Source organism: Mobula birostris, chromosome 17 (assembly GCF_030028105.1).
Source record: "Mobula birostris isolate sMobBir1 chromosome 17, sMobBir1.hap1, whole genome shotgun sequence".
NCBI classification, from domain to species: domain Eukaryota; kingdom Metazoa; phylum Chordata; class Chondrichthyes; order Myliobatiformes; family Myliobatidae; genus Mobula; species Mobula birostris.
Window position 1 is genome coordinate 43,786,203 of NC_092386.1, and position 18,134 is coordinate 43,804,336.

At 42.5% G+C, this 18,134-nt stretch overlaps 1 protein-coding gene across 3 annotated transcripts in view; it reads right to left on the reverse strand.

The window, feature by feature from the left end:
- Nucleotides 1-8,381, reverse strand: part of LOC140211641 (Golgi membrane protein 1-like) — a 28,236-nt gene extending 19,855 nt beyond the window's left edge. Inside the window, exons 1-4 of one of the 3 annotated variants that reach the window (XM_072281613.1) lie at nucleotides 7,092-8,381; nucleotides 2,505-2,559; nucleotides 1,477-1,558; nucleotides 295-433 (exon numbers count right to left, since the gene is read on the reverse strand). In XM_072281613.1, the coding sequence (XP_072137714.1) occupies nucleotides 295-433; nucleotides 1,477-1,558; nucleotides 2,505-2,559; nucleotides 7,092-7,418 (603 nt within the window). In that variant the 5' untranslated portion in view covers nucleotides 7,419-8,381. The remainder of the gene's footprint in view (nucleotides 1-294; nucleotides 434-1,476; nucleotides 1,559-2,504; nucleotides 2,560-7,091) is intronic. The other 2 variants (XM_072281612.1, XM_072281614.1) reach the window with 2 other exon arrangements.
- Nucleotides 8,382-18,134: the final 9,753 nt, after the last annotated feature.

The window sequence follows — 18,134 nt, forward strand, 5'->3', positions numbered from 1 at the left end:
GTAACTAAAATACCCTCACATTCAGTAAAATATATGCATCTCAGTGAGTTTTTCCTAAACTAAAATGTCTGTTGAGTATACAAAGGTACTGGAATATATTTTCACTTTTTCAGCCATTTGATGCAATCTATACCAATCTAGTTCAAACAAGGTAAAGTAATAGCCTGATTTCCCACTAAAATATTGAGGAAAAAGGACAGAGGAAAAAGTAAAGATTCACCATCCACACCTTCACCCCATTTTTTTTTTAAATAGGCAAGGATACAATACATGGACAAACAATGATGTTGTTACCAATTTGTTTTGGTCAGTTGCTTCAGTGTTTCTTTTTCCAACCTGGGACTTTGTGGCATCAATAAGTTTCTTGTTTAGCTCCTTAATCTGTTCTTCATACATCTCTTTTTGATCTTTTATTTGATTACTGCACTGAGTACTAAATGGTCAAATAAAAAGAAAATTAGATATTTTTATTGGTTGTTGTAACTGAATCCCAATTAAATTATATTTTCTCGGAAATAAAAATTTAATTTATTTGGGCATACAACATATCCACAAACGTCAACTTTGGGTGGGGTGGGGAAACAGGGAGAAAAATATGCAAGTACAAAGATGTTTGCTGTTCTATATTTCTACACAATGCTTTTGAGGTTTTTCCACAATTAGAGTAAACTCTGGTCATGAAACAAAAAGACTGAAATGTCTTTGTTACACCAATTTTTCTGTTAGTCTTTTATGGAGAGGGTTCAGGAGATTTTCCATACTGGAGATGTTACAGAAATGATTTCATTTCTTCTTCATAGCAAGAGGATTCGAGTACAGGAGCAGGGAGGTACTACTGCAGTTGTACAAGGCCTTGGTGAGACCACACCTGGAGTATTGTGTGCAGTTTTGGTCCCCTAATCTGAGGAAAGACATTCTTGCCATAGAGGGAGTACAAAGAAGGTTCACCAGATTGATTCCTGGAATGGCAGGACTTTCATATGATGAAAGACTGGATTGACTAGGCTTATACTCTCTGGAATTTAGAAGATTGAGGGGGGATCTTATTGAAACATATAAAATCCTAAAGGGATTGGACAGGCTAGATGCAGGAAGATTGTTCCCAATGTTGGGGAAGTCCAGAATGAGGAGTCACAGTTTTAGGATAAAGGGAAAGGCGTTCAGGACGGAGATTAGGAAAAACTTCTTCACACAGAGAGTGGTGAATCTGTGGAATTCTCTGCCACAGGAAACAGTTGAGGCCAGTTCATTGGCTATATTTAAGAGGGAGTTAAAATGGCCCTTGTGGCTAAAGGAATCGGGGGTATGGAGAGAAGGCAGGTACAGGGTTCTGAGTTGGATGATCAGCCATGATCATACTGAATGGCGGTGCAGGCTCGAAAGGCCGAATGGCCTACTCCTGCACCAATTTTCTATGTTTCTATGTTTCTTCTATTTCACTGTACTGTCTTTTATACTGGAGGATTATATACTTACATGTCATAGTCTAACTTTTTCTGCAGCTCCTGCAGCTTCTGATTTAATTGGCTATATCCCGTTTGCAATTGTTGAAATTGTTCTAGGGAGGAAAGCATAAAACAATACAAGCAACAGGAAAGTCACACCTTTTAATCATTGTAACACAGCAGATAAAATTACACATTCACATTTTTGTAAATAAATTTCCCCAAAGCATTCAGATCAATTTTATTATTGTGATAACACTTTACTGTACACAAAGCTATTAAAATTATTGGAAGTTTGGCATCCAATATTCACAGATTTTAACCACGTACAGGTGTCCTTTCTTACACACATCCATGAACTTAAGTAATCAAGATATAGAATCACAAAATATTGAAGAACTTAATCCGACATTAAAGATGGTACAATAGCTACTCACTTGATCATGGATTTCAACTGATATATACTGATACAAAATTGTGCAACATGCCAATACAAATGATGGAAAAGGTTATTTATATTAATTCACAAAGCCAAAAACTTCCTCCCTTATCCAAGTAGAAAAGCTTACCACAAGAAAAATCTACAATTTTCCATTGTTAATTCCACTGCAGTTAACAATTTGCATTACAAGCATTTCACCCAAACAACAAACCATTGAATATGGTAAGCTTCTCTAATATAAATCCTTATAAAGTACCAATTTGAAAAGAGATGTCCATTTCAAGCACCTCAGAGGATGAAAGAAAATTTTATTAGACAGCTAATTGACAAATGAGCATTTTTCTCATTTAGATGTATGCTACGGCATTTGCCTACTTAATTAGCATTGCACATATATTCGAATCCTATGTTTTTAGTTACTAAGCACACTCCATACAATAATCATGTGAATATGCATTTACATGATGATCAAAATAAAAGCTTCTTTCATCCATAAAATTCTAAATGCCAGACAGGACCCATGTCAACTTCAACGAAACTATTGGTCTTTTCCAATGAAGTTATTCTTGTAAGATATTCTCACTCTGAGTTTTGTTATTCATGAAGAATTGACTTACCTTGCAGTGTATGTATAATCCTTGCGCTACTTGTAATGTTCTCATTCAAAGCATCCTTTTAAAATAGATGAAAAATTAGGAATTTTAAGTACTTGAATTAACACATAAAAATGTGTTTATTTTCATTTCATTCTATACCGAAGGGAGCTGCCATTCAGCTCATGGAATCTATGCTATCAGAGAAATTCTGTCAATCACATTCCTGCATCAATATATCCATAACCTACATTCTCTCTCACAATCTCATACCCATTAACCCCACTCCAGTGCTACTACATGGACTCCAGTTAACTGAGCCATTGATTAATCGGGGCAGCTACTTATTTGGGACAAGTCTTAATCAACAAAAACTAATTGAGAAAATAGCCAGTATTCCCTTAGTTTAATTGGGATACTGTGCAATTTAATAGGGGCAGCAAACTGTTACCAAGCAATTTCTAACTATCATCAACGCTTGGAAGAGGACTTTGAAAGGTCAGCAACTGTCAGCAGGCTGGATGGAGAGCGAGGTGTCTCCCAGTGGAGATTGGTTGTAGGGGATTCGCAGACCGTTCCTTAGTTAGAGCCTTCAGCAATTTGGGCATCGAGGGAGAGAGGAAGAGGAAAGCCATCTGCAGTACCACCGATGCAGCAGAGAGGACCTCAAGATGGCTGTGGCTCAAAAGAGGGGAGCCATGGAGTCATAAGTAGCTAGCCATCTGGACACAAGCTGGAGTCTGATCAGCCCCGGCTGGGTCACCTGCAGGAGGGTGTACGATGTTGAAAGACCCGAAACATCCGATGATTCCAGGAACATCACTGAAGATGTGTCCAGAAGCATCAATAGATGTATGTACACAACAGTGGCATGCACTTGCATGGCCGTTGGACACTACATCATGTTTCAAGCAAACAGCTTTTAAATAGCATCAGTTGAATGTGTTTGTGTTCAAAAGGCAGCAAATTTTGTCACTGATAGTTGGTAAAATAAGCAAGACAATTCAGATCTGTTTTGCTCACTGCGGTTTCAAGCATTCAGACTCAGAGATGCCAAAAATGACTGACAGCGAAAATGAAACAACTTTACTATTTCAAATTTCTTGCAGAGAGGAGTAAATAAGTGTCAGACTTCAAAGGAGGAATGTTAATAGTTTTTCTAATCTTACAATGGAACACTAGAAGCTGCTAGCTAATGGTCAAGAGTTTAAGAAACTTAGTGTAGATTTACCAAATAAACCTGTTGTTAAATGCGTACAGGAAAGCTGGTTGTTGAAATCTTGTCTAAGTATTAAGAGACAAGGCTACCTGTATATTGATTTAAAACACGATCGGAAAATGGTTAATGGAGGGGGAGTGGCTTCGTCGACAATGGGATAGCACAGAGTTTTTTTTAGATTATGAGGACACTCATATGACTGTCACAATATGCTCTTCACTGCCTTTTCTTTTCCTTTCTTTGGGGTATGATACAGGAAATGGGGGGAGTTAGAAAACTTGAAGCATTACTGATTTTGTGTGGTGGGAAGAAGGCTGCAGTTACTGACCAGAAAAGCAGAATCATTAGCAAAACATATGTCAGTGTACATAGTCCAGCCAATTTAAGTTAAGAGAGGGCTTAGAGAGAAATAGTTTTGGCAAGCAATCCTTTGATTGCCAAGGAAAAAAAAGATTCCATTTCCTGCTTGGATGTCGAAATTACATTGACTGAACTTAATAGGGCTATTAATGATGCTGGTCAGACACCACTTACAAAAGATGATATTTGTTACATCATGTTTACACAGATACAGTATTGGATTCAAAACTTCTGCTGATTTTGAAAGTCTTTAATACAATATGGGTTGAAGGGTAACTTCCTGCTTCCTGGAAATTAGTGGTTGTTATCCCTATATTGAAACCTGGTAAGGATCAATCAGATCCTTCTTGCATTAGACCTATTTCACCAACTTTGCATGTATGGCAAGATAATGGAACGGACAACACTTCCTTATTTTGTGGAGAGTTAGCTGTTTACCAATCTGGATTCGTAAAGGGAGAATGACAATGGACTCATTGTTGAGTTTGGAATCTGATATCCATAAGGTCCAAGTTAACAAAGAATCAGTGGTAGTAGTTTTCTTTGATGTAAGGAAAGCTTATGATATGTTATGGACACAAGGATTGCTGCTTAAACTGTAAAAAATGAGAATAGGTGGCAGAATGTTAATTTGGACTCAAGATTTTTTATGTGATAGGAAAATACAAGTTAAGGTGGGAACAACATTCTCGTAGGAGTATGAGATAGAGAATGGGACTCCACAGGGGTATGTGTGTGCAGCCACTCCCTTTTAATATTATGATTAATGATAATGATATTTTCTTAAATGTCGGCTCAGACATTTTCAAATCAGTATTTACTGATAATGGTGAAGCATGGAATAGAGGCAGGAATATACATTGTTTAATTAGGAAAATACAGACTGCTATTAATGAGGTAAAGGAATGGGGACATCAGTGGGGGTTTACATTTAAATTTGTAAATGCTGTAAAAACTCAAGATACATGGTAAATCTCTTAAACAAAAGTCAGTAGTAAGATTTTAGGTATGTTGATGGACACAAGGCTAGCATGGATGGTGCACGTGTTAAAGGCTTTTTTACACTTACTTATGCAAATGACTGATTGAATAAGTATTCACCCCCTTCAAGTCAGTATTTAGTAGATTCACCTTTGGCAGCAATTACAGCCTTGAGTCTATGTGGATAGGTCTCTATCAGCTTTGCATATCTGGGCATCCAATTTTTCCCCAGTCTTCATTGCAAAACTGCTCAAACCCTGTCAGATTGCATGGGGATCGTGAGCGAACAACCTTTTCAAGTCCAGCCACAAATTCTCGATTGGATTGAGGTCTGGACTCTGACTTAACCTTCTTCTGGCTGACTTCAGAGTCTCCCGCATGCCTTCTGGCAAACTGTAGCCAAGATTTTTTCTGAGTTTTTTTTTTGCAACAGTGGCTTTCTCTATGCCACTCTCCCATAAAGCTCCAACTGGTGAAGCATCCAGGCAACAGTTGTAAGCACAGTCTCTCCCATCCCAGCCACTGAACCTTGTAACTCCTCCAGAGTTGTCATAGGTCTCTTGGGGGCCTCCCTCACTAGTCCCCTTCTTGCACAGTCACTCAGATTTTGATTATTTTGCATTTTACATTTGTAATTAATTTAAATCATTTTGTAGAGATCTGATTTCACTTTGATACACTTTTTCTGTTGATCAGTGTCAAAAAAGCCAAATTAAGTCCATTGCGATTCAATGCTGTAAAACAATAAAACATGAAAACTTCTGGGGGGGGGGGGGTGAGTACTTTTTATAGGCACTGTAAATATATTCAGTCGGGAATGACGATGATGCCGAACAGCCACTGACTGTACATCTGGACGGCTGAGACAGTGATAGCTGAACTTTTTGATGGTTCGATATACACAAATTTATGCATAAAATTATTAAAATATTGTATAAATTGCCTTCAGGGTGTATTTATAAGTTGTTTATGCAATGTAAATGGATTTCGTGTTTAGACTTGGGTCCCACTCCAAGGTATCTCATTACATACATTTCACTCAGGCAGCATATGCAGAAGGAGAAACGGGGTCAACGTTTCACATCAAAAATCTTTTGTCAGAACTGAACAATTCTATATATTAAAAATCCCAAGTCAGGAGTCTGAATAGATTAGCTCTCCAGTTCGCATCACACAAATGGAGGGATAGGGGCTGTTGTAAATAACACCAGGGCAACTGCGTGAAATATCTCATATGCATGACAGTTTGTAAGATTTAAATTCCCAGAGGTCATTCCCAAATTACACTGAAAATATGCATCAAAATCTATGCCCACTTTTCTAACTATAATACACACTGAAATTACCTCCCAATTTTATTTCCATATGTACCAACTTTAAAAGCATTTTTTTATCTCCAAGTGCCAATGCAATAAAGGCACACAAACAATGAGGTCTTAAGAAACTACGCTAACTTCCGAGTACAAGTCATTCCTCAGAACAGACAGAACTGGGAAGGTAGTTTTTCTGGCCTGACTACTTAAATCAGTTGCTGCTAATTTGTCAGCATTTAGGGTTCCTCTTAAATCTACTTTGGTTGTGCCACCAATTTTACGAGTGTTACAAGAAGGCACCAAGAAACTGATTACCAGCTGATATCAGCGCCAATACCCCTGGACAGGAGACAAGAGGGGTCAACTCCTAGTGCTTCTCTGCAGTCAATTGCAGAAACATCATTTGAAATCGCAACAATCTTTGAGAAGAAAAAGTGGCAACATTTGTTCTTGCATAGAGACAGGTTGCATGCAGCCACCGATCTTCAGGATGAGGAGCTTTCAAAAAGTTAATCATGAAATACAGTGTTACTTTTTTGTAAAAGTTCCGTATGATTCATGTTTAATTTGTTCTTAAGAATGCTGCTTATGTGATGCCATCTGACTCCGATGCTGCTGTAAGATTTTTAAAGCAACTGTATATGACAAATTCGACTTTGATTTTGCGACCTGCTTGTTTATTTCTCCCCGTTTCCCCATTCCGAACGTGCACCGCCACCAACGACCAAGGGTCCTTACCTTCTCCACGTTACAGGCTCTGGCCGCGGACTGAAGCAGCGCCCGGCGTTGCTGCCCCAGCTGCTCGACCTCCTCCTGATGGCTCTCCGCCTGGGTCCGCAGCTGCACTAGCAGCTGCTGCTTCCGCAGCTGGACGGCGGTGAGATCCGCGGCGGCGCGCCGGACCGCGGCGTCCAGGGCGGCGAACCGCGACTGCAGCTCGGCGCCGCGCGAGCTCGACACCCAGTAGCTGAGCGCGAGGAAGGCCAGGCACGCGCCCAGCGCCACCAGCAGGAACAGGAGCGGCGTGGGTCGCGCGCTGCGCCGCCCGCTGCCCAGGCCCACCATCGGCGCTCTCTGCTCTGTCCCGCACTGCGGCAAGAGTCCGGCGGCGGCTCGGACCTCACTCGCGGGTCGCGGCCCGGCTGAGCGCAGGGGAAGTTTCCTTCGGTAACTATCGATCCACAGATACCCCCGAATATGTCCTGAAAGAAAGTTTTCTTGGGCGAGGCGGAAGTTGAGGGGATTTTTTTTAAAGGTTGTGAGAATCGACCGGCGGCCAATACCGATCTGGAACGAAACGATAAACGTGCATTGGAACGGCAACCTGCTACGTAAAGCGGGCTGAAGGCGGGGTCGAACCGAGCACCTGCGACACCGAGAGGGGCGGTGTGTGCGGCCTCCCGGGCCCAACTATGCGAACTGGAAGAGAGTTTCTGTGATAGACGGTCTTCAAAGGTCCAGCCCCCAAAACTGGTTTTGATATATAATACAACGAGGCAGATCTAAATAAATCGAGTAACTTGACAGCTTTGCTATGGTCGGTACAAAGTACGTCGACCCACTCAGTGGTACAATTCAGCTCCCGTATCTTTAATTTCCGATACGTTCTTTGCGTTCATAGAATAGCCTGTGCTGATTTTTTTTCTCTAAAAGTAGAGATTTATGACAGCTATTATTTCCCAAATGAGCTGTTTTCCAGATTGCTTCAGTCCATCAACAATGATGTTAAACCAAAATTATGCAAAATAAAACTCAAGAAAAAAGTCTTTTAAAAAGTATTGCAGTGCCCACCCGATGTTGTCAACTTACAGAGAACCTCTCCTAATGATATTAAATAAAACAATTTTAAGAATATCCTTAGGAGGAAGTGCTAAGGACGTCGACTATTTGCAACAAACACAAAATGCTGGAGGGGCTCAACATACCAGGCAGCATCCATGGAAAAGAGTAAATAGTTGACGTTTCCCTTCGGCCCGAAAAGTTGATTGTACTATTTTCCATAGATGCTGCCTGACCTGCTGAGTTCCTCTAGCATTGTGTGTGGTGCTTTGGATCGCCAGCATCTGCAGATTTTCTTGTGTTCGTGACGTCGACTGTTTACTCCTTTCTATAGATGCTGCCTAATTGCTGAGATCCTCCAGCATTTTATGTGTGTTGCGTAAGAGGAAGTACTGCTGACCATCTGTCAACGTCCTGATCGAGGTTAAAAATAACAAATGTTAGAGTGCCTTGTTCAAGCTACCATTAATTATGTGCGAGTGTAACTATCTCCGTTGTATCAGCTGGGGCATAACTAAAACGGTAACGTTTTGTTTTTCAGGTCACTGATATCAATGCTAGATATTGCTGTTAATGTTTTATACCTCTAAAATACGGGATGCCAGACATTCTATTCTTTATTACAGAAATTTTCCCACAAATCCAAACTATTATTTTTACCTTATTATAAGACAGGAAACAGTTATAGACGTAAGATAGGAAAATAGGTCTATAAATCCTGTTCAGTGAAATACTAACTAAATGTTACCCTCCATGAGACCTCAGTACTGTGTAGTTTTAATTGCAATGTAGCACAGCCGATATAATTTCTGAAATAAAAACAAAATGCTGGAAACACACAAGTTAGGCAACAACTGTGGAAGGAGATACTGAATTAATGTTTCATGTCAAACTCCTAATCCAGATGTCAACAAATTGAAACCACCCTCTCCTATCAATAGCAGTTCTCCAAACAAAACTGGATCTGAAGCATTAACACTGTTCTCCTTCCACTGGCATTCAGTAAATAATCAATTAATACTTCATGAACATTACACATACCCTTGATACACCAGCTGTTTCTGTCATGCCCAGTGTAGAATGAGAGGTTTAGCTTTTAAGTTGCTGGTACAACATGAAAATGTAGTGCTGAAAAGATATTTAAATTGCCAATTCCAAGATATATCTTTCTGTGGAATTTTTAGTTGGAGATATTGAGATGTTGCTTTGAGGCTCCGGGTGAATCAGTGCAAATCAGGTGGTAATGTGGTAATAAAGGCTACATCAACATTGTCTACTTTCTTACACTCTGAAAATATTCTACTTTTGTTTCGATGATCTCAAAATTTCCCACATTACATTTCCTCTGTCATGTTACTGCACAGTTAGCTTGTCTATGTTTCTTTGAAGCCTCTACATCCTCCTGTATCCGCAATCTGCAGTATCATCAGTAAACTTACAAAAAATTATACTTCATCCCAATGTCAAATCACTAATATACAGTAGATCTTGGATAACTATGGGCCAGCTTTCAATGATACCTTTCTAGTCACAGCCTGCCAGCTTGAGAGCCCAGAAACCAATTGTTGATCAGTGTACATCACCCCCAATTAATGCGCCCAGACTTTATTAAACTTCTGTGGAGGATGTCATCGAAGGCCTCCTTTAAGCCAAGTAAACTAAATATATTTATCCCTATTCATTTAATTTACCAGTCAAGCCCTCAGACCCTCAATAAAATATACAAGTTTTCTATCATAAATCCATGTTGATTCTGCCATATCCTATTATTCATTCCAACATGTTCTATTGTCATATCCTTCATTACAGATTCCAGAATTATTTTTTAGACAATCAGTGCTGGAACTAATGTCTGGCTTCCACCATTTACAAAGGGTCCAGATTTTGAGATTAGCAAAGCCTACCATAGAGTGGATATACAATTCTCTGATAATCATTGGTGCTGGATTCCTGGCTTCCAGACACACAAGAAAGAACAACATCCTGCTCATTGGCTAGCATGCCCCGTTATCTCTAGTCAAAAGGCAGTGACATAGCTCCCCAAAATGGTACAGGTCACACTCTGCTCCCCTGGTGCTACGTAAGCCAGCCTATCTGGTGGTCTCCGAATTCTCTGAGACTTCCACACCCCCTCACCTAACTCTTCAGGTTCTGACACTACTGGGGATGCTTCCGGTCTACCTGGCAAGGCCTCCCCCGATCTATCACTGGTGCCCACCTGCAACTCCGTCCCGTGGCCAGGCCCCACTTCCTCCCCTGCAGAGTCCCACTGCCCATAGATAGCCCTCCCCACTTCACCTGACTCAGTGGGAGAAGGGCCAGTAGTCTCTTCCTCAATCAATTGGGAGTTAGCGAAAGGCGGCATATACCACACATCCAGGTCCTCATTCTCTGAATCAGTATCCCTCTCAGGGGTGAGGGCTGGCCTATGCTCGTCTGCTGTGGGCCCTGCAGTTTTTCCGCAGAGTCCTCTTAATAGGTGTAGGTTCCAAGTTGGGCTCTGAATCTACCTGCCCCTCTTGTCCCAGGGACTTTGGGACTCAGTGAATGATCCCAGCTTCCTTCAACTTACACAAATGCTGCCAAGCGTCCTCTGTCTCTGCAGGGGCCAGTCGCCGCGACATTTCTCTGAACGGGGTATCCTCAGTCATCCGGATAGTGTGACGCGTGCTCTTGAAAAAACCCACATCAAACTCATCAGTGGAAAAGATACCTTCTAGCTTCAACATCTTCTCGACCAACCTCCTCTTCCAACCCGCAGGATCTGGGGAGTCCTTGAAGTTGAATGACTCAGCGGTCAACTTCCCCCCCTTTTCCAATAGTTTCTCCCTGGCTTGTCTCACAGGGACACGAGACATTACCGTCACCAGGAACAAATGCGCCAGACCATCCCTCACTTGAAGGCGACTTCCATCTTCATAGTGTTCCTAACAATCACTATCATCCTGCTTGCCTGTAAAACCGAGGGCTTCTGCAATTCAGACCTCACCAGTACCCCAGCAGGAAATCCTGACTCCCCCTCGTGGTCTTCCAGAGCGTCCAGTAAGAGGGCCTCGCCCACAGGCACTCCGGGAAATTTGGGGGTCCCCATCACTCTCACTACTTCCCTGGGCCATACTACCATTGGCTTCGACTGGGTGAACCACACAGTTCTTCGTCTAAATTCGGTATCCAACTTAGTGCAGTCACGCACTTCCTCAAAAGCAGCTTGAAACACTGGGTGAACGGACAATGTTCTCAGAAAGCTCTCGCCAGCCTTCTCCTTGCAGGCCCCCATAAGCCTCCTCACAAGAGGGGTGTTGGTCCCTACCAGGATTGAAACGCTGCCCTTCTCAACAGGGTCCAGACAAACCAGCACTAATGTATCAAGGGCCTCAGACACTCCCACATCAGCCTCCAAGAACTCCAACTTCACTGACAAATAACCGTTGTACAGATAATCACTAGCACAATGCCCCCAGATCTCCAGTGCCCCGAATGGGGTTAAGGGTAAATGCTTCAGATACCAGTTATAAATCGAACGGTACAACAATGTGACCTGCGACACGGTGTCAAGTATAGCTTTGGCATAACTACCCTCTATTCGTAGTGACACACTGGAGCATGGTCCCACTAAGCCTTCAGGGATTGGGCCTTTTGCTTTCGGGGAATATTGCTGGGAACGTGTTCCCCCAGAGATACCAGGCCGTTCCCTCACTGAGTTTCCTCTAAGTTTTCCCAATGACTTTCTCTGCTTAGGTACCCAGGGCTCACTCTCCATCTGGCGTGACACCTGCTGCCAGCAGTCCTCCGCATTGTTCGTCCCCTTGGGGGATCTGCCCCCCCCCCGCCATCAGCTCCATCATATGTGGGGGGGGGGGGTCTCACCTGCTGATAACAACCAACATACCTCCATTCTCAACTCTGCCACAATCTCCTCTACCGCTCCCCGGGGTAGGTTGTCTGTGGTTACTTCACCGCAGGGGACCACTACACCAAGGACTGTAACCTGCAGACGGAGCCCTCCTGTGCCTCTAATGTGTTCTCCTCTTCCCGTACCTCTCTGATCAGCTCAACAAAAGATGGAGGGAAGCGTGTCTTACAAAATTGTTGGAAACTCCAAGCAATCAGGTCATGGGACTGGGCGCCCCTGGCTATCTGGTCCATTCTTAACTGATCCACCTCAGCTGCCTGAATGACCCCTCTGTGCTGCAAGCAATTTAGCTGCCTCTCTAGCCGAAAAATAAAAGCTGAAAGTTTCTCCCCCTTCTCCTGATACATGTTCTGAAACCCCACCATGAGCTCCATTTAGCTTCCTGTCAGGCCAAAAGAGCTTTCCAGTGCTCGCAGTTAATTGCTCATGGTTGCTGACGGCTTTCACAATGTCAGTGGCCCGCCCATTCAAACTTTCAATCAATCTCTGTCATTTTACATCATCAGAGCACTGCCACTCATCTGACAACAGAGAGGTCCGCTCTGCCCAAGTCTCATACTCCTCCTCCCCTTTATGGGTGGGCATTATTCCAGAGAATAGGCAGAGCATGCCATTGCAGGGTCTTTGAACCTGATTTTTCCATTTATTCACCAGAGAGGTAAGGGCAGATACTAACTCAGAATTCTCATTCTGCCCTGGGGGGCGTGGACTAATTAGACAATTCATATCCAACCACTCCTTCCCCTCACTCCCCAGAAACGATAGAATCCTATCTTTGAAATCTCCGCCCCCAGCTACCCTACATCAGTGCTAATCTGCATTAAAACAAGAGATGCGCCCGCTATATATCAAACCTCCGCCCACAAACACAACTTTAACAGTACTTAACAGGCAAATTAACAATTCATCCGGAGTACAAATATCTACCCCACTGGTTCAATGCTCAGGGTAATCACACAGCATCCAACAGAATCAATCCCAGATGAGCCCCCACAATTGTAATTCTCACTTCGGCTAGCAGGTTAATATACGGGATGATAGCCCTGGCCCGGCCAAAGTTAAAAAATCTTGTTTGGGTGGATGCTGTGCGACGTGTTCCCTGTTATAAATCAGTACCACGAAATAACAAACAGTACACAATATGCAATTAAGCAACTGAGCTTTATCATTCTTAATTTGAATACAGGTGTCCCCCGCTTTCCGAACATTCGCTTTACAACATTTCGTTTTTACGAAAGACCTACATAAGTACCTGTTTTTGCTAACCAAAAGAGAATTTTCGCTTTTACAAAAAAAGACGCCCGCTTTAAACTTGTGTTGACCCCAAGGAAGACTACCATGACCATGAAGCCTTGCGCGGGCAGGTGTGTGCACATGCATGTACCTGTCAATTTTTTTCTACAAATTGGTTTTGGCTCAATCTTCCCGATTCTGGTAAGTGAAACTACACTGTACATACATTATTTCTACTTTAAACAGGCTGTGTACTTATCATTGTCATTCCTGCCTTTACTATATATTAGTGTTATTTTAGGTTTTCTGTGCTCTTTGGTATGATTTGGTAGGTTTTTTTTTGGGTCTGGGAACGCTCAAAAATTTTTCCCATATAAATTAGTGGTAATTGCTTCTTCACTTTACACCATTTCGGCCTACGAACGGTTTCATAGGAACTCCCTACCTTGGGATAGCGGGGGAAATCTGTATATGGTTAGTAAAGAAAACAAAAAAGGAAAAGGGCCCACTCTCATGAAACAGTCTATTTTGGAATGTTAGAACTCACTGATAAGGCCGTTTGTCCACCATCAACCTCCTATGATCTTCACTGAACTTTGGACCCTGCTCCAGGTCCACTCCGTCCAAGGTCTACCAACTCTCTCCATTCGCATCTTCCCTCCTCATCTCCCCGGCAAAAGACCCGCAAATTCCCGGCTCCCAGACGCACAAAAAAGAACAACATCCTGCTCATTGGCTAGCATGCCCCGTTATCTCTAGTCATAACCCAAACATTCCTGCTACAGAGAAACCATTACCTCAGCAGTGGAACATTACAGAGAAGCCAGTACATTAGCAGTGAAACCTTACAGCGTGTTACAATATGGTTACAATATTGTCAGCTACTGTCAAAAGTGGAAATTGAGTGCAATAAAGTTGGACTTCACCTAAGCGCTAAAAGGACAGACTACATGGCGTTTAACTGCGACGAAGGTACTCTCAAGACCGTACAGAATGATACCCTTAAGAAAGTCTTTGACTACAAGTACCTCGGGTCAAGAATGATGAGTTCGGAGGGACATAAAGATACGGAAGGCGCTGGCGTGGAGGACTATGAACGACATGAAGGAAATCTGGAAGTCGAACCTGACCAGAGGGCTTAAAAAGAGGGTTTTCATAGCAGTCATAGAGTCCATTCTCACGTAAGGATGCGAGACGTGGACACTCACCAAGATGTTGCGAAAGTAACTAAATGGTTGCTATACGCAAATGCTCAGGATGGCTCTTGACGTGAGTTGGCAGCAGCACATGACGAACGTTGAGTTCTATAACAACCTACCGATGCTCACCACTAAAATCGAGGCGAGAAGACTGCAACTAGCGGAGCACTGTCTACGCCACCCCGAGCTACCTGCCAGCCTAGTCATCATATGGGAGCCCAAGCACGGGAGGATGAACCCTGGGTGCCCTCCCAAGACTATGGTCAACACACTCCTAGAAGACAGTGGTGCAGCTAATGTAGATGAACTGAACACACTGATGAGGGAGAGGGAGAAGTGGAGAGTCTGTCATCGTGCCCGACGCTGGCCCCCTGGGCCTGAGTCGACGTAGTAGCAGTAGTACAATATTATCAAATTAATTGGACTCAGAATTCCCACGGCCACCAAGCTAATAAATAAAAAGCACAAATTAATACAGTATGAAATATCAAAATTATTAAAATAAGAAATATTTTGATGTCTATTTGGAGTCGTTTTCTGAGGTAATTTAAATAAACGTTTAAGCTGTCTTTACGCTGGAAAACTATGCTCCTCTGAGGAAGGAATTTCAAAGGATAGAAATGATATTTCCTATAGCACGTAAACATATTGCTCATTTCACTGATGACTAATTCTCATCAGTTTCCTAAACTCTGTTTTCAGGAAGCTAAGTCTAACCAGGTGAGCTGAAGAAGGTAAAACTGAAAGACCTCATTTGAGTACTCCCAGAGTCAGCAATCTAGGTAATTGAGGAGCTTTCATGCCAAATATTAACACATAGGAAATATCAATGCTGGGCTTGACAAGTAAAATAACTCAGTGACTAAGCGCACTTTGTCTTTTATCTCAATTGCAAATTGCTGTCATCTACACAGTAATTGAAAATGTTTAAATGTTGTTATAATTTCCAATTCCAGCCCATGTTCCACTTGCTGTGTATAGTGTCCAAAATTTCTTGATTATCATATGTTGATTGAACATCTCACTGTAAGCATATTGTGTGGGCAACACCATGTCCGTGTTTTTTCAAAATCAAAAGTGACACATTGTCATATCCACAAACCATATTAGCTGCACTCATGGATGTCTAATACGAAAATGGAAGGTAATACTTCAGATACTTCAGGAGCCTTGTACTGCAGATCCATGAAATTCATAGTCCAATGCAGAATCCCTTCCAAATCAATTTGGAAATATATCACCAATTCTTCATCATGCTGGCTCTAAATCTAAAAACATTTTACTTAAAGGCACTGTGAGAGTACTTTCACTAGAAGAATGTTTCAGCACACCATCATCTTGTCAAAGTCAGTTGTAGCTAGCTTTTCAGTGGAGCCCAGAATGACTGTATATTTAAAAAAAAAGCAATGCATTGTAAATAATAAACACACACACACACACACGCACGCAATTTGGGTACTGTTGAATTTCCCACTCATTGTTTTTACTTTGATTTCAATGAGAAAATTTTAGATAGGTTTTTTTAAACAAATCAAGTAAAATTAATAATAATTGAAAATGCAGTAGAGTGCATTGTAAAATGAATTGTTTCAGATTTGTACGTTAGGAAAATTTATGACATTTGGTTCTGGTGAAATTAATATCATAAGCAATATCACAATTCTATATAAAGGACAAGTTGGTTTCAACCATTCATAGAAATGGACAATCACATGAAAAGCTATTATAGAACATAGAATAGTACAGCACAGTACAGGCCCATCGGCCCACAATGTTGTGCCGACCCTCAAACCCTGCCTCCCATATAAGCCCCCATCTTAGATTCCTCCATATACCTGTCTAGTAGTCTCTTAAACTTCACTAGTGTATCTGCCTCCACCACTGACTCAGGCAGTGCATTCCACGCACCAACCACTCTCTGAGTAAAAAGCCTTCCTCTAATATCCCCCTTGAACTTCCCACCCCTTACCTTAAAGCCATGTCCTCTTGTATTGAGCACTGGTGCCCTAGGGAAGAGGCGCTGGCTATCCACTCTATCTATTCCTCTTATTATCTTGTACACCTCTATCATGTCTCCTCTCATCCTCCTTCTCTCCAAAGAGTAAAGCCCTAGCTCCCTTAATCTCTGATCATAATGCATACTTTCTAAACCAGGCAGCATCCTGGTAAATCTCCTCTGTATCCTTTCCAATGCTTCCACATCCTTCCTATACTGAGGTGACCAGAACTGGACACAATACTCCAAGTGGGGCCTAACCAGAGTTTTATAGAGCTGCATCATTACATCGCGACTCTTAAACTCTATCCCTCGACTTATGAAAGCTGACACCCCATAAGCTTTCTTAACTACCCTATCCACCTGTGAGGCAACTTTCAGGGATCTGTGGACATGTACCTCGAGGTCCCTCTGCTCCTCCACACTACCAAGTATCCTGCCATTTACTTTGTACTTTGGAGTTTGTCCTTCCAAAGTGTACCACCCCACACTTCTCCGGGTTGAACTCCATCTGCCACTTCTCAGCCCACTTCTGCATCCTATCAATGTCTCTCTGCAATCTTTGACAATCCTCTACACTATCTACAACACAACCAACCTTTGTGTCGTCTGCAAACTTGCCAACCCACCCTTCTACCCCCACATCCAGGTTGTTAATAAAAATCACGAAAAGTAGAGGTCCCAAAACAGATCCTTGTGGGACACCACTAGTCACAATCCTCCAATCTGAATGTACTCCCTCCACCACCACCCTCTGCCTTCTGCAGGCAAGCCAATTCTGAATCCACCTGGTCAAACCTCCCTGGATCCCATGCCTTCTAACTTTCTGAATAAGCCTACCGTGTGGAACCTTGTCAAATGCCTTACTAAAATCCATATAGATCACATCCACTGCACTACCGTCATCTATATGCCTGGTCACCTCCTCAAAGAACTCTATCAGGCTTGTTAGACACGATCTGCCCTTCACAAAGCTATGCTGACTGTCCCTGATCAGACCATGATTCTCTAAATGTCTATAGATCCTATCTCTAAGAATCTTTTCCAACAGCTTTCCCACCACAGACGTAAGGCTCACTGGTCTATAATTACCCGGACTATCCCTACTACCTTTTTTGAACAACATTCGCCTCTCTCCAATCCTCCGGTACCATTCCCGTTGACAACGAGGACATAAAGATCCTAGCCAGAGGCTCAGCAATCTCTCCCCTCGCCTCGTGGAGCAGCCTGGGGAATATTCCGTCAGGCCCCGGGGACTTATCTGTCCTAATGTATTTTAACAACTCCAACACCTCCTCTCCCTTAATATCAGCGTGCTCCAGAACATCAACCTCACTCATATTGTCCTCACCATCATCAAGTTCCCTCTCATCGGTGAATACTGAAGAGAAGTATTCATTGAGGACCTCGCTCACTTCCACAGCCTCCAGGCACATCTTCCTACCTTTATCTCTAATCGGTCCTACCTTCACTCCTGTCATCCTTTTTTTCTTCACATAATTGGAGAATGCCTTGGGGTTTTTCTTTACCCTCCTCGCCAAAGCCTTCTCATGCCCCCTTCTTAAGCTCCTTTCTTGCTTCCCTATATTCCTCAATAGACCCATCTGATCCTTGCTTCCTAAACCTCAGGTATGCTGCCTTCTTCCTCCTGACTAGATTTT